Here is a 22,915-nt window from a genome sequence, read left to right as displayed (position 1 = left end):
GAATTCATTATACAGCTGGACAATGGAATCTATGATCTGCCTGTAGAGGTTAGAGGTGCATCCTTTTCCAGGAAATAATTACAATTTAGGCAAGTTATATATGTTTGCTTAAGAGAATGCTTTCTGCACATTTCATGTTCTTGCTTTCTATCTTAGCCTAGGGAGAAAACCATGGGGACTCAGGGCTGGAACTTTAGTGTGATGGGGCAGAAGCCCCATTTTCACATGATTCTCAACAAATGGCAGCACATCACATGTATTATCATGTCCAATGGCTGCAATGTGAAGGAAGATTTTCCAAAATAGTTGCTGCTTTGGTAAAAAATTAACTAGATGGGTTCAAAGTCAAATTTGAAGAAAGCTGAGCAGGCAGAAGAAAATCAGTGAACCTGAAGATAAGGCAATGGAAATCATCCAGTTTGAGGAACAGAAATATAAAAAGACTCAAGAAAAGTGAACAGAGCCTAAGTGACCATCAAGTGGACCAACATATGCATTGTGGAATTTCTTTGTTGTTGTTTTTGTTTTGGGGGGGTGGGAGGGGGGATGGAGTTTCATTTTTGCTGCCCAGACTGGAATGGAATGGCGGGATCCCAGCTCACCGCAAACTCTGCCTCCTGGTTTCAAGCAATTCTCCCACCTCAGCTTCCCAAGTAGCTGGGATTGCAGGCATGCACCACCATGCCTGGCTAATTTTGTATTTTTAGTAGAGATGGGGTTTCTCCATGTTGTTCAGGCTGGTCTCAAACTCCTGACCTCAGGTGATCCTCCCACCTCTGCCTCCCAAAATGCTGGGATTACAGGCATGAGCTACCGTTCCCAGCCTCGCATTGTGGAATTTCTAAAGAAGAGGGAGAGAAGGGCAAAAGAGAATATTTGAAGAAATAATGGCTGAAAACTTCCCAAATTTGATGAAAGACAAGAATATAAACACAGTAGCCTAACAAACTCCAAGTAAGATACACTTAAAGAGACCTCCACCAAAACACATTATAATCAAACTTTCAAAAGTCAAAGACAGAGAATCTTTAAATTGGTAAGAGAAAAGCAACTGGTCACATGCAAGAAATCTTTAATAAGATTATCAACAGATTTCTCATCAGAAAATGGAAGCTGGAAGGACAGGAAATCAAAAGCTGCCAACAATCTGGAGGGGTGGCTCATATCTATAATCCCAACACTTTGGGTGGCTGAGGCAGGTGGATCACTTGAAGTCAGGAGCTCAAGACCAGCCTGGCCAACATGGCAAAACACTGTCTCTATTAAAAATACAAAAATTAGCCAGGCGTGGTGGTGGGTGACTGTAATCCCAGCTACTTGAGAGACCGAGGTGGGAGAATCACTTGAACCTGGGAGGCAGAGGTTGCAGTAAGCCAAGATCTCACCACTGCACTCCAGCCTGGGTGATAGAGTGAGACTCCATCTTAATAAACAATCAAACAAAAGCTGCCCGTGAAAGGGAAAAGGATTAATAAATGGGTATTCCAAAAAGTCCAAAGTCACAGAAATATCAAGCCAAAATGAACTGGTTTCCTGACTGGAAATGGAGAACAGGCTATGGCAGCAAAACACAGAAGTTCAGTACCGAATTGCAAGGTGGAGCAGACTTTATTGAGAATCCTGGAAGGGATCCAGAGCAGGCAGTTTGAGCTTATGAAGAATTTTAATTTTGTTTTGGGTCAAATTTTGCTCTTTAATTTAGTCAAGAGAATTTTTTTTCACTACACAACGCACATAATATTGTCAAGAGAATTTTTCAGGGTAGCCATGACACTACTATGTGTGTTTGTTTTAATTTGATCTTCCTATCAACTGTTAAAATAAGAGATCTCTAAAATCATTTTTGTTTTAATTCAGATGTCTAATTTAAGGGATCCATCTTCAGGCCATTGCCAATTAGAATTTCCAATGGTGTAATTATTGCAATAGCAATTCAACCAAATAGCCCCTTTATGGAAAGTCCAGGATGTCATTTTCCAGGTTAACTTCCTGGGAAGGGCATAGAAGAGGCAATCCCAAAGATTCCCCTGCAAGAAAAAAGCTCAATGCAAGGACTAGACCACAGATGGGTAAGGATGATGTTTGCCTCCAGTAACCCAGAAATTTGTGGGGGCTTCCAGTCACGGACCTGTGAATCTGTAATACCAGGTAGCCTCCCTTGGGATTGAGCTTTCCTAGAATGAGCCAGGCAACAAGAGTTGAGATGACAAAAACTTCAAAGGGATGGGACTTCTGAAGACAAACCCTAAGAGCTTGACATGGCCAGAACAAAAAGGGTGCTGGGGTTCCCAGCCATTTGCAGACAGGCCTCCTAGTATGACCTGAAAGTTACTGCCTCTTTCCAGATAGTGGAAACCAAGAGAAAGCACTCCCACTTGGTCACAAGTCAAGCTCTCAAGGACATAAAATAAGATGAGAAGGAACCTCAACCGGTACCCCCTTTTATGGCAGAATAACACATAGAGACAAAGACAAAGGAACAGACAATTTCTGGGAAGAAAGGGATTAAACAATAGGAATTGGTACACAAAGTACCAAAAAGCACACCAGAGTCACTACACCCAAGACTAGTCACACAAATCCTTTTCTCCAATTAATCAAGATTTTGGAGAGGGAAAAGAAAGAAACAGTGATTTTTACTGTCCACTTGATGAGATTCCACACAGAGAAGGAGGCTGGGAGCCTGGCTGGTAAAGAAATTCTTACCCTTATGACAGCGGATCAGATCCTGGGTTCTTCACTGCAGCTTCCAGAAGAGCAGAGCTTTCCTATCCTGCCTACAGCTCCAAAACCGTAGGGTCCAATGGAAACCCTCCCTCTTAACCCTCTGAACTTTCTCTCAAAAATCAAGTCACAAAAGGCAGATTAATTGGGGAAAAGGCATAAAATGTACTAACATGTGCATGGGGAGAGTCACAGAGTGATTACCCTCCCCTACCCTCAATGGGATGTAGAAGCTTATATAACATCTCGAGGTAACAGAATGAATGAGGGCTCAAAGCATGGCCAAAACCAGGTGCAATCAGAGTCAGAGGTATATCCAATTATTGTGGGCAAGATAAGTGATGGGAGGGAGAGAAAATGAGGCTCGGCTAGCAAAGGTGGTCTTAATATGTAAATGAAACCTTACAGGTAGCAGCTCTCAGAGAGAATAAACGCTAAAAGTTTCTTACAGACCTTTACAGGTGTCAGACTCTCAGTTAATCTTTCCTAGATCTGGGCAAGGAAAGACATGGCTGTATCAATGCAGATTCCCTACAGATGCAAATCTCCTCGACAAAAGACAACTTTGCAAGGCTACTTCTGCAGCTGGCTTTCTGAACAGACATCTCAAAATATGTCAAAGAAATGTATTTTGGGGTAAAATATTTTTAATTCCTTCACATCTACAGCCTGATGCACCTGCCGTTTCAACGCACCATTGTTGGTGGCAACTCCATTCTTCCCTACACTCAAGCCAAAAAACCAGGTTCTCCTTGAGGCTAGTCTTTTTCTCACAGCACACATCCAATTTGTCAGAAAACTCATGTTTCCTGTTTGGTTAATTACAGACTTTGATCTGCCAAATCTTTCTCTTTCTTGGTGTCTGAATTTTGGCAAAGGAGTCTCCTGATACAGGCAGGATCGATTCTACTGACGATTCTCAAAACCGTCAGACATTTAAGAGCCTTAATCTCGGGGTTGGGGTTTGGGCCACCCTTGAACCTTTTCTTTGGGCCTACCGGTCAAAATCAGCCTGGCCAGACCTGTCTTCAAGGCCCATGGACAAGGCCAGGTCATCCCGACGCTTCTTGAAGCTTCTCCTGCCAGGTCGGCAGCCACCCTTCCCTTCCCTCTGACCTGCAGAGAAGCTTCAAGGGGCATTTATTCAATTTCTGGGAGCCCACGGGCGCAGGTGCGCATGACTCTGTGGTTCCCACCCCACCCGCCGCCCTCCTTGGTCCTCTCGCTGTCTGAAGCGGGGAGTAATGTTCCGGGTGAGTTTGGGTTCTGAAGACACCTAGTGAAGGAGGGACCGGTAGGGAAGAGCACTGGCCCCTGAGGTCCTTCGCAGCCAGGGATCCGAAAAAGGTCTTGAAGAAATAGAAAGGGAGAGTTGGAAGTAGATCAAAGCGAAAGAAAATCCTAGATTTCCTATCTGAAGGCACCATGAAGAGAAAGTCCGCCTCCTCTGGGCCGCGTCCTCACATCGCTGGTGAACCGAGTTCTGTTCTCCATTGGAGACCAAATCAGTTGACTTTGGCTTGACTCCTAGTGAAGAAGCCTCGCTTTGTCCTCCCCTGTTTAGCTCTTGATCCTGAAGCACTTGATGGTCTCTCCCGGGCTTTCGATGGATTTCAGGGATGCAACTGAGAAATTTGTTTTTAATGCACTTAATTGAAGTCAGAGTATTTTAAAGTATTTTTGCAAAGAAAAACGTTTCCTTTTGCAATGAAGACATTCAGATGTGAGGAAAATCACTAGGCTCTCACAAACACAAATTCCACGTCAGCAGGTTGGTTTGACCCTCGGGTTGGGCACATTTTCAGTGCACTGTTGGAACTTAAGATGAATCTAGGACATTCATGATTAATATTTTTAGGTTTTTAGTACAATTTAATATTTTAAATTTAAATACGCATTCTGAAAATTGTATAACCAACACAAGAAACCGGCTTTACGCCATATTTACAAACATATGAAAGAAAGATGATACTTTAAATGACAATGCTTCATAAATGGCAACATTTTAAAAGTACCTAGAGAAAAAAAGTTAGCCTAGAATTCTATGCAAAAATAAAATTTCAAAACTGTGAGTGAAATAAGGACACTGAAAAACATACAAAAGCTAAAAGAATTGACCAACCCACGCTATAAGAAATCTTAAGAGTCCTCCAGGCAGAAGCAAAAGGATACCAGATAAAAATGTGGACCTACACAGAGAAACGAATATTGGAAATGGCATTTAGAAAGCATGTACTACACGTTTTCTTATAATTTAAATCTTTCAAAAAATATTTGACGTAATAAATAAAAGTAAGAATGAATCACATTTTAAAGCTCAAAGTGCATAAAGTAAAACTACATAACACTAGGATAAAGGCCAGAAAGGGGGGCATAATGACACTAGAAAGCAGACTATGGTAAATTAAAGATGTATCCCAGAAACCCTAAAGCAGCCTCTGAAATAAGAAAAGGGTTATAGCTAATAAAGCAACAAAGGAAAGAAAACGGAATGAAATAAAAGCTATGGAAACACTATGCTGGAACAACTACCCTCCAGGCCTCCACCCTATAGGAATACACCAGTGGCCAATGAGAGTGTACAAGAATGATGACTGAAGCATTATTTGTAATCATAAAATAATAAAACCAACGTAATTTTGAAGGTATATGAAAAGGGTTTTATTTATTTAACAGACAAGACAATTGAACAAACAAACAATGGAGGCAAGTCCTTTGCCAAAAGGAACAGAGAGGGTCATGATGATGCTACTCCTGCAAGGATTTCAGTGTTCCCAGACGCCTAGTTTTCTGTCTGGTTCTTCTGGAAGATGTTATTCTTGGGGAGCAATAGGTCCCCGAATTTGGGGCTCTTTCAGGTTCTCTCTCCATTTCCCCATTCTGCTACAATAAACAAACAAACAAAATTCTCACTTCCAGAAGATCCCGCCTGTGCCTCTGCATGCGCATTTCAGGAGGTCTGGATGTCTGGTCCACCGCGCCCCGTCTTCTTTCCCAGCTTTTGCTTTTCCCTTTACCTGCTCTCTCCCTACAGCCCCACGGCGGGACAACCGCCCAGCTGAGCCCCCGCGGCTCCACCGCGCAGAAGGTGCGCCGGAGGCCCTGCCAGTTGCCCGCCCTGCGGGGTGCTGAGAAATCAACGCTTTGTAAAAGGAACTTCCCCATGGAAAAAAATCTGTTGATTTCCGCTCTCAGGGCTCTTCAAAGGACTAAAAGCTAAAGGCCACGATCAATTCATTCGACAAGTCCTAGTCGTGAGCCCTGGTGAGTACCAGACCCTGCTCCCCCCAGGGGACCCACGAGCGACCCTCACCACCATCCCTGCCCCGGTGGAGCCCCTGTGAGGAACACAAGACCTGAAGGTGGCAGCGGAAGCTCCTCAGCGGCCCCCACAGCGACTGGGCAGGGTGGGCACAGGCTCCTTCAATGGGTGAAGGCGGCACAAAGAACGGGAGGAACCTTCCCCGGAGGCCACAGGGCGTTCAGCTTCCCTTGGGCCCCCAGGCGGCTCTGGCTGGGTCGCCGACCGGGGGGTTTCTGGAAGCTTCTGAAGCAGGGGAGGGGCAGGGCGGGCGAAGGCAATTCGGCTGTTCTTCTGGCTCCAGAATCTCCTAACGCGCAGGTGTCCAACGTGACCGGCGCGACTCACCGCTCTAATCTCTCTGGTTTTCCAAGGCCTTGCTCAGTGGTCCTGCCGGGCGGGCCCTGAGAATAGACGGAACGGAGGAAGTTCAGTGAGTGCGCCCTTCCTATGTGCCCAGTAGAGTCGGAAGCGCTTGTCTCTGTGGCGCAATCGGTTAGCGCGTTCGGCTGTTAACCGAAAGGTTGGTGGTTCGAGCCCACCCAGGGACGCTTATTGGAACTTTTGAAGCATTCACGCATTGTCAATCATTGGATAAATGGGGAAGATTTTATCTTCCGGAAGTCCCAAGCCACTAATTTATGACAGATCCATGTCAAGGACCCCCACCTTCCCGACCAGATTCTTAACCGGGTATCTCCTGAAAAGCCGGGTTTACACCTGTGTAACTAAGGAATCCTGAAACAGAGACCTAGGAACCCACTTCTGGTGTGATAAAATTCTAATTCAGTCCCTTATACGCTTAAACGAGTAATTTACATACCTCAATTTTTTCATATTTTAGTAGTGGGAGTCCACTGTTACCTCCAGGATGAGCCTGGGTTTCCTGATTGCGCTATCAATAATGTGACCAGTGGAATCATTCATCACGATAGTGATCTTCTCCATCATTTTTGAAAACAGTATTTTTCCTCAGTTTATGCGTGATTTATTTAACCTTTTTCAAAATGTTTTTGTTAGCCAGGTGTTTTGGCATACTCCTGTAATCCCAGCTACTTGGGAGGCTGAGGCAGGAGAATCGTTTGAACTTGGGAGGTGGAGGCTGCAGTCAGCTGAGATGGCACCTCTAAACTCCAGCCTGGGCATTAGAGTGAGACTCCTTCTCAAAAAAAAAAAAATGTTTTTGAGATGACGTTAGTTTCAAGGTTTTAGGATTACAAAGAATGCTGCAGTCACCATTCTTGTACAGATATCTTTGGTCATTGTGGAAATGTTTACACTGCAGACATTTCTACAGTGTAGAGAGCTGGATGCGCCATTGCTACATTATAGTGCTTACATAATGCTTCTAATTTGAGTCCATTCTGCAAATGTATCTTTCATGGGAGCAGTACCAAATAATATTCCAATATAAATGTTTATAAGAGGAAAATGTGCAGATGTGTAGTTGAGCTGCGTGCCTCTCCATGGGGCCCAAGTGCATAAAATGGTGGCATTAGCAATCATCTGAGAGTGGAGTTTGTGGCCTTCTGACGTCAAAAGCTGAGGCAGAGGGCATGAAAACCCTCGCTGTACATCCTCTGTAGTCTGGCCAGAATCATTCCTAGGTCAGTGGTCTCTTATCAGGAGGGAATGCTGCTTGCTTGTTTTGTCAAAACCACAAAAGGGAGGGAAACATCAGGCTGTTGGTTGATAACAGTAGTGAAGCAAATCTTTCCAAAGGCTTGGTTTGTTAACCCTTAGGAAAAACAATCCTAACTCTTACAAGATGGTGCCGTGCATTTCCAGGCTCTTGGTGTCCCAAAGAACTGTACATGACACACAAAGCAGCAAAGCAAAGCAAAAATTTATTAAGCACAGTAACACTCTCGGAGTGGGGAGAGTCGGCTGACCTCTGGGATGTGAGATCAGTATTAGTTTGGTGTACTTTGGGTCTTTGTATGTGTGGCGTTTTATCTTCTCTTCACAAGGATGTCTAATCGTTAGCCAGTGTTTGCCTTTTGATTGATAGGTGGGTTGCTTAGTTACTTTGGCCCTTGTGGGCTTGCACATTGCCTCCATCCCATAATTTTAAGTACATGCATGATATGCAGTCCATATGCATGAGTTTTAATGAGCTGATTATGATATGGAGTCATGTTAAGGATACATTTTTTCTCTAATGCACATGCCTATCTCTGAGGAGCTGCCCCTTTACTGGTTTGGATCTCGCCGGCCATGGGGTCCTTGCTTGCTTTTCTTTTCATTTTTTATTCATTTACATTTTTGAGACAGAGTCTCATTCTGTTGCCCAGGCTGGAGTGCAGTGGTGCAATCTTGGCTCACAGCAACCTCCGCCTCCTGGGTTCAAGCGATGCTCCTGTCTCAGCCTCCCAAGTAGCTGGGAGTACAGGAGTGCACCACCACGCCCAGCTAACTTTTTGTATTTTTAGTAGAGACAGGGTTTCACCATGTTGGCCAGGCTGGTCTCAAACTCCTGACCTCAGATGATCTGCCTGCCTTGGCCTTCCAAAGTGCTGGGATTACAGGCATGAGCCACCGTGCCCAGCCTTGCTTGCTTTTTTAAATCTTACTTTTCCTTTTGGCTGCTCAACTTCTGCCTTTTATCTTGCTTCTTGCTCTCCCACCCCATCACCTTGCTTTTGTTTCTGCTTTCACTCACTCTGCCTTTTTTCCAACTTCCAATTCCCTCTGCTGTTCTCCTGCCTCATAATGGCAGTTAGTGAGGGGAGGTTTTAAGGTGGCATGTCTAACCTCCTAGCCTGCCACATCCAGAAACCACTTTTGAGGTTTCTCTGCAGTCCTGTCAGCCAAGAGGGAGTCCATTCAGTTGGTTGTAAGGCCTAGGGCTTATTTTTATTTCTCAATCCTGACAAGATGAGGCTGGATTAATGCAGATTCTCTGCAGGTATAAATTTCCCCTCCAAAAGACAGTTTTGCAGAGTTACTTCTGTTTGCTGGCTCTCTGACAGCATCTTAAAATATGCCAAAGGAATATATTCTGGGGTAAAATATTTTTATTTCCTTCATCTATCAAGAGCTCCACCATGCTGACAGCCTCCAATCCAAGCATACCTGAAGCTTTCCTTTGTTTGTTTGTTTGTTTGTTTGTTTATTTGAGACACAGTCTCGCTCTGTCACCCAGGCTGGAGTGCAGTGGCATGATCTCAACTCACTGCAAGCTTCGCCTCCCAGGTTCATGCCATTCTCCTGCCTCAGCCTCTGGTGTAGCTGGGACTATAGGTGACTGCCACTATGCCTGGCTAATTGTTTGTAAATTTTTTAGAAGAGTTGGGGTTTCACCATGTTAGTCAGGATGGTCTTGATCTCCTGACCTTGTGACCACCCACTTGGGCCTCCCAAAGTGCTGAGATTACATGTATGAGCCACCGTGCCTGGCCCCTGAAGCCTTTCTTTTTAAAAAGCTTTCCCACCCTTATGACTGCCTTCAAGTCTCTGCCAAAATGCAAATAACAGTGAGTGACTCCCTGCTATAGCCAGCTCAGAATAAATAGCCTTTGCTTTTTTTCATTTGGTTGGTCTTTGTTTATTTGCAGAAGCTTCAATGTAGAGTTGACAAGGACTCCAATCTTTGACCAAACCTTAGTAGTTTCCTCTGAGCCCTTTTCTCTGTTACTTCTTCGCCTGCCAAGTCCAATTTTAGGAAACAATGCTGTTGAGTCTAGTTTAGCAAGAGTCTTCGCAACCACCTTTGATAGCTAATCAAGTTCCTCTTAGTAATTTTCCATCCACCGACTTTCTTATCTTGCCAATTGGCTATAATCTTCAACTCCTCCTGCTGTATTTGAGGTTGAGCCCAGTTCTCTGCTGGTCTCTCTTGCCTACTGTAGTACATACAATAAAATCTGTCTCATGTTTTTAACAAGTGTCCAGTGTAGTCCCTCAGAAACTACCTTTGCAAAATTATGACAATAAGAGAAAGCTGACATGGCTGACTCCATCTTCGTTCTAGCCTCACAGGCTAGCTGTCTTTGCTCATTCCTATGCAATTACTCCCAAGCTAATTTTGGGAAAAATCGAGTTTATACTTTAAATCAGGGGTCCCCAACCTCCAGGGCCACAAGAGAGGTACTGGTCCATGGCCTGTTAGGAACCCAGCCGAACAGCAGGAGGTGAGCTGCAGGCTTCCAAGCATTACCACCTGAGCTCTGCCTCTTGTTAGATCAGCATGAGCATTAGATGCTCATCACAACTCGGGCCCTATTGGGAACTGCTCATGTGAGTGATCCAGATTGTGCACTCCTTATGAGACTGTAACTAATGCCTGATGACCTGAGGTGGAACAGTTTCATCTAGAAACCATCCACCACCCCCTTCCATGGAAAAAGTATCTTCCCCGAAACCAATCCCTGGTGACAAAATGGTTGGGGACAGCCAAAAAGGCTGGTTTAAATGATAACCTTCCCCAAAACTAAATTACCCCTGTAAAACTAATGAAAGATCACCAAGTTAGGAGGATGAAAGGGGCCTGATTTCTGCTAAGATGTATGCCTCGTTAAATAATTGCCAGCCGTTATTCCAGAAGTCACAAGATTCGCAGCTTCCCCAATTACTGCTGTGAAGAACATCACTATTGTAGAACCCAAGATTGGCCTCTTGAGATGTCTTTTCAGGCTTTTGCATTTGTGACTATTGGATGGCACCATCTGGCCCGAAAATCAACCAGTCCCTTAGCCCCCACCCAGAAGCTGACTCCATGCAGAAGGGCCATTTTCCACACCCCTGTGATTTCATCCCCAACCATCAGCACCGCGCAAGCCCTAGCCCCCTCCCCAACAAACTATCTTTGAAAAACCCCTTACCTCCAAGCCTTCAGTGAGATTGGTTTGAGTAATAACTCTGTCTCCCACATGTCGTGGCTGGCCTGTGTCAATGAAACTGTTTCCTGCAGCGCCATGGTCTCCTTGAATTGATTTTGTGTGTACATTGGGCAGGAAGAGCCCATCAGGCAGTTACATCTGCAGGACGGTGCCAGTTCTTTCTACAAAGGCTGGTCAGATACCCAGAAAGTATTTCTCCACTACCACCTGGACAATGTGTCTCCCTGTCAATCTCCAGGGAATGGGGCCTGGATCAAGTATTTAGTATTCAGCAGTTACTACCCTGTCACCTAATCCCTCATTTTCAATATTTTGCCAAGCTTCCAGTGGCCTAACTGGCCACCACACCACAGAATCTTCACTTTATGGTCTCCAAGGAGAACTCTCCACTCGATGTTTTGTGATTTGAACAATGGAATAGAATGTGATACTGGTTGGCTGGGGGAGGTCACTGGACAATGGTGGGATCTCGACCCCAGCAGTGGTGTCCAGGCTCTTGACACCATCTCGAGAACAAAGTCAAAGATGAGTCAGCAAATAGTGAAAGAAGAGATTTATTGCAAAGCAAAAAGTACACACTCAAGAAAGAGGAGTTCAGGCATACTTGAGAGAGAACAATGGGTTCTGGGGTTTCATCTTGATGGGTTTCTTTAACCAAGGAGTGGAATATTCATGAAAATTCCTGGGTAAAGGTGGAGATTTCTCAGAACCGTGGTGCCATCCATTTTTACATCAAATATTGGTCTCAGAACTGTCATGGCACTGGGTGGTGTGTGATTTAGTATGTTAATGAGCATATAATGAGGGCCTAGGTAAAACCTCCATCAAATCCAGCACCACATCAGGTCCACTCAGTCTTAGCCAGCTTGGTCCACACCCTGGTTTTTCAGCGTGTTAACAGCCCATAGCCTCAAGTCATGTAAATCTGCTGCCTAGAATTAGTTATCCTGTGACCACCCGGTAGTATTCCTGTCTCAAATCTACTTGTAAATATTCAAATGGTCATTGACTTGGGCATTCCAACTTTGCTTACTTCACAGTGTTTCCTGCGTAATATATAAGAAAAGATGATCCAGACTTTTGTTAAACTTCTCAAATAAGATGTATCCCAGGTATTTGTGTCAAATTTGGATGATTTTGGTTTTGTCTTTGCAGAATATAAAAAACTAACATGAGGTAAGCGCTAAGGTGTGGAGATGGCTGTGCAAGAGATGACAAAGTCCAACACCATGCTTGAGAGTGTCCAATCATCTCTTCTGGGGCAGCATATTTTTCTACAATACTGAATTTGGAAAAAAAAAAAACCAACAACATCAAAAAAAGAAAAACAAACCTACAAGATTCATGAAACTGGACAACTGTCTTTATAACATTACCAGTGATAAAACCAGTAAGGAAGGCTGGTTTGCAGTCATCTGAGCAGCCTCTTTACTTTCATAAATATGGTTTCTCTCTGATATTAAACGGCTTCCAATTGCAAGTGGAATGCTACATCACAAGGATAAGGACGCGAAGAGAACCGGTTTCTTCTGTAATCTGAAACACTCTAGTTTGAGAATTAAAAGCCATTATTTGAAGAAGGGTGCCCCCCAGCTCCATCTGGCCTCCGAAAGGTTGCTTCTCAACACAGGCTAAAGACCAGTTTCTTTGGGAGAGAGCAGATGCAGGGGAGGGAGAGAAAAAGGGAGAGGCAGACGTCATTTCCCCTTGCCGGCTCTGGCAGCGGATTGGTCGGTTGAGTGGCAGAAAAGCAGACGGGGACTTGGCAAGGCACTGTCGGTGACATCACGGATAGGGCGACTTCTATGTAGATGAGGCAGCGCAGGGGCTGCTGCTTCGCCACGAAGGAGTTCCCGTGCCGTGGGAGCGGGTTTAGGACCGCCGATCAGAACTGAAAATCCCAGCTGTGTGTGAGGGCTGGCAAGGTCTCGGGAGTGCGCAGGGGAAGTGACCGTGTGTGTAAAGAGTGAGGCGTATGAGGCTGTGGCGGGGCAGAGGCAGAAGATCTCATACTTACCTGGCAGGGGAGATACCATGATCACGAAGGTGGTTTTCCCATGGCGAGGCTTATCCATTGCACTCCGGATGTGCTGACCCCTGCGATTTCCCCAAATGTGGGAAACTCGAATGCATAATTTGTGGTAGTGGGGGACTGCGTTCGCGCTTTCCCCTGACTTTACATAGTTTGAAGAATAGGCTGTCCATTAAGGGTCATTTTTTTTTTCTCTTTGTTTGCGTCATGATTGGCGTCTTAGAGTTAAGTGTTAATCCTATAGTGGAAAGCTGGGGAACAGGAAAGTAACATGTCGCCTGTCCGCTGTAAGAGAAAAAGCGAGTATCAGCCTTATTGGCGTTGTAACACAAGCCAACTAGGGTGAAGTCCGCTCAGCCCTTCTCTTTCTACCCGGGCTGCTTTTTGCAGGGATTGGTCCGTGTTCTCCAGTCTCTTGGGTTCTCATGCTCTGTGAAAATCTTCGTGTTTTTCCTACCCCCCAGTCACCTCTTACACAGCCTCTGCTTCCAAGCGCAGCCCCCACAGGAGTTGGTAGGATTTCTGTGCTAGCGGGGAATGTGTTCTCACCTCGTAGAGCCAGGTAGAAACTACGCAGTCTGACGCTGTTCTCTGGGAAGAAAGCAGGGCCTTTGGGGCTCTCAGTGTCCCCGTTGAGTTGTAGACATAACAGGCTTACTTTGCGTAGGCAAAAGGCTCTGCCCGCCCCCAGGTGCCCTAGCGCATATTCATTGAGGCCCGCACGTCAGAACCGCAGTCTCACCTGTCTTGGCCAAAATGCGCTGCGATCCTCCTTGAGATAGAAGGAGGGAAGTTTTATGAGGAGCCATGTCCACTTTCCCTACTATCTCCTGCCGTTTACATATCTAGTCTTTCTTTAGACTTTATTTAAGCGACAGCTTCATGTTTGATATCTCGCTCCCACATCCTACATCCATTACCAGGCAACTTTCTAGATAGCACCCCGACCCATCCTTCCCACCCCCAAGCAGCCCTTTCCTATTTCTGGGGCCACTGTCCTCCCCCGTCCCGCTTTCTTCAGGCCCTCGCTTATCACCTTCATGGACAGAAAATACTGAGCTCTCTCTTAACCTGTGGTTTACGCCTGACACGCGTCAGTGCCCTGGCAAATTCCTTAATACCCCTTCTCAAATAGCACTGTAAATGCATTTCTTTTTAACCCCCAGAAGTATCTAATTGATTTTGTCCCTGAACTGCAAGAATACTAGTATTCCACTACAGAAGAAAACTCCAGGCCTAGAGATGGCAGTTCTGCGCATTGTGCCAGCCTCTCCCAGGGTATGTTTTCTGACCTCACCTACTTTTGATCAACTGAGGTCAGGAGTTCGAGACCAGCCTGACCAACTTGGCGAAACTCCGTCTCTACTTAAAAAAAAAAAAAAAAAAAAAAAAATTGCGGGGCGCGGTGGTGTGTGTCTGTAATCCCAACTACTCGGGAGGCTGAGGCAGGAGAATCGCTTGAACCCGGGAGGTGGAGGTTACAGTGAGCTGAGATCACGCCATTGCATCCCAGCCTGGGCAACAGATCGAGACTCTGTTTCAAAAAAAAAAAAGAATAGAAAAAGAAAAAATTAGTCCATCTTAGACATATTATTGGAGACAGTAGAATCCTGCATCCAACAGGCACTTGGTGCAGATCTAAACCCACTGAGCTATTGGCTCATGTTCTCTATGTTCTATTAAGTATCATGAGCAGAAATTGAGCTCTTTGGCTTTTACCCACTGAGTATGGCTATAGGAGAGGTCTCTCTCTCTCTCTCTTTTTCTCTCTGATTATTTGCATGGTTATTTTTTGCCATCAGTGTGGGTTTTTGGTTCTGATGTTATGAAGTGAATTTCTTGGGACAATCTTTGTTGGGTCGTGTTGACAAGGATCCAGTCCCTGTTTGGGGATACATGACAGCTTATCTGGTCTGTGAGTCTTCTTTATTGTCTATTTGTTGTCCTGAGATAATGGTATTTCGTGATATTTGAGACTGCAGCAATGATAAGTTGTTCAGATCTTGTCTTTCCAATGTTTGGTAAAAATTTTATGGGCCCAATGGTTGTCAATATCTGCAAGAGTGGCATATCTATTACAAGAGTGATCTTACTACTCAATGTCCCCCCTCCCACCCAACTTCGTTCCGTAGAAGCTCTTGGCTTTAACAAACTTACTATATCTAACAGTCATCTTAGTACAGGAAGAAAACTAAATCTGTAGCACGTAAGGAGCAGTTTTCTTTGATTGGTATATTCGGGTTTCTAACCAGCTGAAAAATTCAAATACATGTCCTTTAAGGATTAAGTTTAAACCACACTACAGAAAGGAGAGAAAAGATTTATATGATCACATATAAGCAATGGAGTCAGCAATATGAGCGCTTTTCACAAGTATACAAATCAAATTTAATAATCTCCAGAACATTGAGGAAGTTCAGCCCTTAATGAAAATGAATGAAAAGAAATTATTCACCCACTGTTGTATGCCCTGGAAAGAGAATGTCCTGCCAGACTCAAAAGGGTATCACAATATTACTCAGATTTTCAGCAATGAAGGTCCTCCAAAGATCTAATGATGTTCATATTTTCAGTTTATTTCCTTCACTGATAAACATTGTTAATAGATACCATTGCCTCTGTTTTCACCTCAAGTGATGTTACTTAGCACAGTTCATTTCTTTAGAATGCCCCCTAGTTTGGTGGAAGGAATTTTCCTGCTTTATAAATATAGGATATTTTCTCATGAAACAAATTGGCATACTCTTTCAGTGAAGTGAATAGACAAATTAGGTCTCTAAAATTGTAAAGGAGTCACTGCCCCAATTATCTTAGGAACAATAATAATCACTTATATAAAATTAAAATAAGGAAATTAAGCCACATATGGTGGCTCATAGGTACAGTCCCAGCACTTTAAGTGTTGGAGACCAGCCTGGGCAGCATAGTGAAACCCCTGTCTCTACAAAGTTTTAAGTATTAGCTAATTTTTTAAAGTTGGCAGGGCATGATAATGCATGACTGTAATCTCAGGCTGCAGTGAACTATGATTGTGCCACTGCCCTCCAGCCTGGGTGACAGAATGAGACTCCAAACTCAAAAAAAGAAAAGAAAATTAAGAATTTGTTGAAAATTGTTTTACTACAATGCTAGGCTGCATGTCTTGCACCTGTACTCCCAGCAACTCAACAGGCTGAGGTGGAAGGATTGCTTTAGGGCAGCTGTTGGAGACCAGCCTGGGCAACAGGGCAAGACCTCATCTCTAAAAAAATACAAGGCAAGCTGAGCCAGGAGGATTGCCTGAGCCCAGAAGTTCCAAGTTGGTCAGCTATGATTGCCCCGCTGCACTCTAGCCTGGATAACACAGCAAGACCCTGTGCCTTATTTTTTATTTTATGTTTTTTTTACTACTTATGCTTTTTTATTTATTTTTGAGACAGAGTCTTGCTCTGTAGCCCAGGCTACAGTGCAGTAGTGTGATCTCAGCTCACTGCAAGCTCTGCCTCCCAGGTTGAAGCTATTTCCCTGCCTCAGCCTGCAGAGTAGCTGGGATTACAGGCGAATGCCACCATGCCCAGTTAATTTTTATATTTTTAGTAGGGACAGGGCTTCACCATGTTTGCTAGGCTGTTCTCAAACTCCTGACCTCAAGTGATGCACCTGTGTCGGCCTCCCAATGTGCTGGGATTACAGGTGTGAGCCACCTTGCCCAGCCTACTTATGCTTGAAATGTGAGGTTTCATTAGGGAAAAATTTTCTTGTTGAATTTCTAACATGAAAAAATTAATAGATTTAGCTGTAGATTAAATTAATGGTCCTGGTAGTTTGGTACAATAAAATAAATGAAATGAATTTGATAGCAGAGAGGTATCTTTGATGCTTTTGAACAATTAAAATAATGTAATATTTATTATATAAAGACATGAAAAAGTTCATTACATTATTATTTATTTATTTATTTATTTATTTATTTATTTATTGAGATGTAGTCTCACTCTGTCGCCTAAGCTAGAGTACAGTGGTGCAATATCGGCTCACTGCAACCTCTGCTTCCTGGGTTCAAGCAATTCTACTTCCTCAGCCTCCTGAGTAGCTGGGATTACAGGCGCACACCACCACACCCAGCTAATTTTTGTATTTTTAGAAGACACGGGGTTTCACCATGTTGGTCAGGCTGGTCTTGAACTCCTGACCTCATGATCCACCTGCTACAGCTTCCCAAAGTGCTGGGGTTACAGGCATAAGCCACTGCACCTGACCCATTACATTATTTTTTAAGAATCATTGTGACTCTTTTGACAAATTAGAATGGTTTAACAATCTTGGTTAGGCTGGGCACAGTGACTCACACCTGTAATCTCAGCACTTTGGGAGCCCGAGGTCAGGAGTTTGAGAACAGCCTGGCCAACATGGTCAAACCCTGTCTGTACTAAATATACAAAAATTAGCCGGGCATGGTGGGGGGCTCCTGTAATCCCAGCTACTCAGAAGACTGAGGCAGGAGAATCGCTTGAACTCAGGAGGCAGAGGTTGCACTGAGCCAAGATCGTGCCACTGCACTCCAGCCTGAGGGGGCAACAGAGTGAGATTCTGTCTCAAATAAATAAATAAATAAATAAAAATAAAATATAAAAAATTAAAATTATGTGTTGAAGTAAATTAAATATATGGCAATGAAAAGAGGCCTAGCATGACTGACTGCATTTTGCTCCTAACCCTTCCTACCCTGTGGTGATATCTTCCAGGTTAACTGCTTTCTCTTATTTCTGCACATAGGCCAAGCTATCTATGGGAGGGATTTAGCTTACAGTTTAACTTTAAAGCACAGATTATAATAATCCCTTCCCCAAACTAACTCCTGAGAAGATAGAGAGGTTGTATACACAAGTAACAGTGTTATGCTGAAGATTTATAAGAGCAGTGTGACCTGACAAAGGACAAAGAATTTTCACCATCCCCTTGGGCTCTCACTGCAGCCCATGTCTGTCATTGTCAGACCTCTTCACCTCAATCACCTCCTTCTTCCTCCCTTCCCTAACGTACAAGTAGCCTGAAAATCATACTAATTTAAGATGGTTCTTTAGGAGACTAGTTCACCATCTGTTCAGTTTGGTGGCTCTCTGGAATAAAGTCACCTTCCCTGCCCCTACACCTCAACCCTCGACTTATTGGCTGTCATGCAGCAAGCGGTGAGTGCAGTAAGCAGAGATCACACCACTGCACTCCAGTCTGGGTGACCCTGTCTCAAAAAAAAAAAAAAGAGAGAGAGAGAGAAATTTGGTTTTAGAACCAGACAAATTAAATGGGAGACTTACTTCCAATGAGACCTAGAAATGTCTAAATTTCTCAAATTTCTAAAAGAACTGAGAAAATTGCCTCCATTGAGGAAGTAAGCTGAAGGAGGTAAACTGTCATGTTTTCTGAATTGAGAAATATTGAGGAGGCTTTGACTCTTTTGCCTCCAACTGCTCCTTCTCCTCCTGCCCCTGCACCCGCATAGTCTTTCTTACATGAGCCTTCCTGTCCTGCCTTGCCTCTTCTTCCATCACCATCACCTAAGGAGAGTCCCCAGGGCTCTGGCCCTTTCCCTGAAACTTCTGTTCTGAGAGTCCCTTTCAAGGTAAAACCCAAACCCACAGGAAGAGGGGAGCCTACCATTGTGTATACCACTTCACCAAAATATGAATTAAGAATATTATAAAGGACTTCCCTGATCGAAACTTAAATACATTTCACTCTTCTCTTTCTAAAGCAGGCTCCAAGATCCTATAGGCTTTGGCAGAAAATTTGACTTAACTGTTGAAACCTTTGAGCCCAAATATTCTGATCTTTGTCAATTAATTCAAATGCTGGTGAAGAAGGCAAGGCCACTAACTGGTTGCAAAAGGTAAATTGGAAGGATTTTCAAAAAGGGACTGAAGCAGAACATGAAAGGTTCACATTTTCACCAAATATCTCCATGTTGCCATTTCCCAGGTCCTTCCTAAAAATATAGATTGGAGGATAATTCAGCAATGTACTAAAAAGCCAGACAAATCTGTCTTTGCTTAACTAAAATGATTTGAGAGCCAGGTGTGGTAGTTCATGCCTGTAATCCCAGCACTTTGGGAGGCTGAGGTGGGTGAATCACTTGAGGTCAGGAGTTCGAGACAAGCCTGACAACATGGTGAAACCCTGTCTCCACTAAAAATACAAAAATTAGCCAGGTGGCTACTCAGGAGGCTGAAGCAAAAGAATTGCTTGAACCCAGGAGGTGGCGCTTGCAGTGAGCTGAGATCCTGCCACTGCAATACAGCCCGGGAGACAGAGCAAGACTCTGTCTCACAAAGAAAAAAATAAAAAGTAAAAAGGAAAATAGAAAAAAAATAGCAGGGTAGTAGAAATATAGTGCACACAAGAATGATAATCATGAAGACAATCTGATTCTAGAAGAGTAAGGGAGCCTATTCCATTAGGGAACCCACTGAAAACATCAAATCCCAGTTCACACCCCAGGGTGTGGGGTCGCGCGCCTGTAGTCCCAGCTACTCAGGAGGATTAGTAAGGAGCTTTGCTTGAATTCGTGAGGTCAAAGCAGAAGTAAACCCTGATCATGCCACTGCACTCCAGCCTGGGTGACAGTGAGACCTTGTCTCAAAAACAAACAAACAAACAAAAACCCACAAAACCAAACAACAAATTGTCACCTCACTCTGAAATGACAGTGGCAAACACCACTTTGCTATTGGAAAATCAAAAGAAAAACAACTCCCTCTTTCTATCAACCTGGCCTCTTGCTCTAACATGTCTGACCCATGGTTTAAAATGCCCAAAAGATGATGTACTGAAATTATAATACACTTACCTGTTCTGCACCAGCGTTTATTTTTGTCTGGAGGAGATCACCATCCATGGTCCTATAAATGTCTAACTGCATGGAATGAGGAAGGGCAGTGTCTTTTAGGATATTTGGTTATATATATGTATATGGCTCTGAAGAAACTCAATGTTGGGCGAGTTCCCTCAAACTTTCCACTAGGCATGACCACTGCTCTATTATAGATAGAGATTCTGTGGGGCAAAACCTGAGAATTATGTGCCTGGCTATCAAGAAGATAGCTCCTTGCATTTTTTGGGGGAGAACACTTTTGCTTCAAGGGAGTGTTTCCTCCCAGGATTAGAAATCTTTCTGTAACCTCAGGAAACATTGCTGATGAAAACCAGGCATGGTGTGCTGCACAACTTGTAGTAATAAGTCAGAAGTTAAAAGGAAAAGGCAAGTTTTCCTGTACTTGGCTGACTCCAAGACCTGCAATAGATACAGCCCTAGCAGATTCTTAATTACACTATCTGAAAAGTCAGAGCCCCAAGGAATGAGTTCTGGAGACTCTCTCAACACAGTCCACCCCTAACAAGGATAAGAGGAAAAAACAACAAATCCCTTCACTACCTTCTCTTTCCCCCCTTCCATTTCTAATTATACAAGTTTTGTTAAGTTCCTGATTTCCCTTCAGTGCAGCTGCAAGGTCACCAGCTATACTTGCATTGCAAGACCTGTCACAGTTTGATTAGCTGCCTTTCTTCTGCTTCTGTAAGCCCTCTTGCCTGCCCCACGAGTTTCGTGCCATCAAATTCCTGGTGTGCCATTGAAACTGGCTGACCCCCTTTCAGAAGTGTGTATAAAGTCAAGCCCTGTCTTTGTTCAGGGCTCAGCCTTTGGATTTTAATCTGCTGTGCCTGAGTGCAGTCAATAAATCCTCCTGTTCCACCTATTGGTCTCTCCGTTCTTCTGATTCCCACAACAGTAGTAGGGGACTGCGTTCACACTTTCCCCTGGTCTTTCATGGTATGAATAATAGACAGATTTTTTTTTTTTTTTTTTTGCCTATAGTCGCAGGCTCGGTCTCAGTGATTGTATGGTGTGGTCAGCTGTTTTTGTTTTTGTGAGACCTCGTTTTCTTTTTTCCTGTCCTGGGACAGATGTCTGTAGTCACTTGTCTCCTCGGGAGACAAATTTCTGTCTCTGTAGGGGAGGTCTCTCATGTTATCTGTGGTGGTACTAGGCAGGCGGCGCTAAGGGATCTAGGCTTCCCTGCTTTGTAGATTGCTCAATGGTCCCAAAGGCCTAGTGGCTTTTAACAGCACTTGAAAACCTTAGTGTTTTTCCACTGTCCCCAGGGTCACCTCTTACACGGCCTCTTTTTTTATTTGTTTGACTTTTTCTCTGAGAGACAGTCTTACTGTATCTCGTGGCATCTTGGTTGACGCGATCCTCCCACCTCAGCCTCTGGAGTAGCAGAGGCATGCGTCACCACAGCCAGCTAATTTCTGTTCTTGTTTTTGCTGTTGTGGTGGTTGTTTTGTTTTTTTAAGAGTTGAAGTTTCGCCATGTTCCCCAGGCAACGTGCTCCCGGCGAAGGAGGCCGCCCGCCTGGGGGCGGGCTGGAGCCACGTCCCCGGGCTGTGGTCGCTGTGGGCACTACGGGTGCCGCACCCACCGCTACCCGGCGCTGGAGGCCAAGAGAGCATTCCCGACGGGCTCCGCGGATGCCCCGCCGAGTCCTGCGGCCCATCCTGTCCGGATTGTCACGGGCTGGGGGCGTGACAGGAGGCCGGGGCCTGCCCGGACGCAGCGGCCTGCAGGGCGTAGCCGTCCCTCCGCCGGTCGGGGTACCCTCGCTCAGTCTATGAGATAAATAAATAAATAAATAAATAAATAAATAAATAAATTAATAAAAGATGGAGTCTTGCTCTGTTGCCCGGGGTGGAGTGCAGTGGAGTGATCTCGGATGACTTCAACCTCTGCCTCCCAAGTTCAAGCAATTCTCCTGCCTCAGCCTCCTGAGTAACTGGGATTACAGGTGCATGCCACCACACCCGGCTAATTTTTGGATTTTTAGTAGAGACGGGATTTCATCATGTTGGCCAGGCTGGTCTCGAACCCCTGACTTCAAGTGATCCACCTGCGTTGACCTCCCAAAGTGCTGGGATTACAGGCATGAGCCACTGCACCAGCCAGAAGGGGGCATTAATATGCAGGCACTGTATAGGGCAACATCTGTGTGCACCTGTTACAAATCTTAATGCCGTGCATATGAGGGGTTCCTTCGTGTTCCCCTGGGGATGTTTGAGGTTGCCTGTATGTGTTATGTGTGTGTACATATCTTTAATCTCACATATGCACAGGTGGATTGACATCTCTGTTTGAATGTATTCCCATGAGCTCATGCCATTAATTCACCATGGCAGGAAATATTTACTGAGCGTGAGCCATGCCATTCCACAGCCACAATTCTAGTGCTAAGGTACAATGAGGAAGAAAAAATCGAGGTTTTCTGAGCTCACATTGGGATGGGGGCATGGTGGGGAGACACAGACATCAGTGTAATAAACAGAAACCACGACAGGGCTAAGTGTTCTGGAGGAGAGGTACATGGTGTACTGAGGACCCTGAGGTTGACCGAGGTGCACCTTTGGGCTTTGCGTGCATGGTTTGGGTTTGTGGGCTCACCTGCATGTGTCCACGCAGGCCCCATCTGCGTGTCTGTGAATAGGTGCATCGCCTCATGCACACGTGCACTGCCCCTGGGCTTGCCCTCATGTATCTGCTCCCCAGGGTGCCAGGCTATCAGCCTACAAGGCATTGTGGGTCTGCGCCCAGCCTGTCACTGCTACAGAGGCCTGAGCCTGCCTTCCCAGGAGGCCCAGGACTCTCACCCATGACCCTTCCCTGCAGCTGGAGCAGACTCTGTGGCTGGAATCTGGGGAGCTGGAGACGCAAGAGCCCAGGAGGCTGGTACGGCAGAGCGTGGAATTGCGGAGGCAGCTGCAGGAGGAGCAGGCCTCCTACCGGCGCAAGCTGCAGGCCTACCAGGAGGGCCAGCAGCGGCAGGCCCAGCTTGTGCAGCAGCTGCAGGGCAAGTTCAAGGCCACCCATTCCTGCTCTTTCCCTCCCACGTGTTCACATTGCCCTGCCCCCAGCCCTGGGGCTCACAATCAGCTCCCAATCCCCAGATTCTCCATTACAAGAAGAGGTTCTCGGAGCTGAAGCAGCTGTTG

The 22,915-nt window shown here is 45.0% G+C and overlaps 1 protein-coding gene, 2 long non-coding RNA genes and 2 other non-coding genes across 5 annotated transcripts; 4 read left to right on the top strand and 1 right to left on the bottom strand.

The window, feature by feature from the left end:
* Positions 1-5,361: 5,361 nt before the first annotated feature.
* LOC129059638 (uncharacterized) lies at positions 5,362-11,238 on the bottom strand. Its single transcript, XR_008525666.1, has 3 exons — positions 10,849-11,238; positions 6,374-6,429; positions 5,362-5,607 (listed from the first exon to the last, which is right to left on the bottom strand). It is a non-coding gene; the product is annotated as an uncharacterized LOC129059638 (long non-coding RNA).
* TRNAN-GUU (transfer RNA asparagine (anticodon GUU)) lies at positions 6,503-6,576 on the top strand. Its single transcript has one exon. It is a non-coding gene; the product is annotated as a tRNA-Asn (tRNA).
* A 56-nt stretch (positions 11,239-11,294) lies between the features above and the next one.
* LOC129059639 (uncharacterized) lies at positions 11,295-12,502 on the top strand. The gene is made up of 2 exons (XR_008525670.1): positions 11,295-11,437; positions 12,022-12,502. It is a non-coding gene; the product is annotated as an uncharacterized LOC129059639 (long non-coding RNA).
* A 210-nt stretch (positions 12,503-12,712) lies between these two features.
* Positions 12,713-22,904, top strand: LOC129058043 (rootletin-like). The gene is made up of 2 exons (XM_054549531.2): positions 12,713-14,176; positions 22,593-22,904. Exons 1-2 carry the CDS (start codon positions 14,141-14,143, stop codon positions 22,902-22,904), a joined length of 348 nt encoding a protein of 115 aa, XP_054405506.1. The 5' UTR covers positions 12,713-14,140.
* Positions 12,876-13,039, top strand: LOC129052672 (U1 spliceosomal RNA). The gene has a single exon (XR_008517778.1). It is a non-coding gene; the product is annotated as a U1 spliceosomal RNA (small nuclear RNA).
* Positions 22,905-22,915: the final 11 nt, after the last annotated feature.

This window comes from Pongo abelii, chromosome 1, assembly GCF_028885655.2.
Source record: "Pongo abelii isolate AG06213 chromosome 1, NHGRI_mPonAbe1-v2.0_pri, whole genome shotgun sequence".
NCBI lineage: Eukaryota > Metazoa > Chordata > Mammalia > Primates > Hominidae > Pongo > Pongo abelii.
This window is presented reverse-complemented; position numbering and strand designations above follow the sequence as displayed.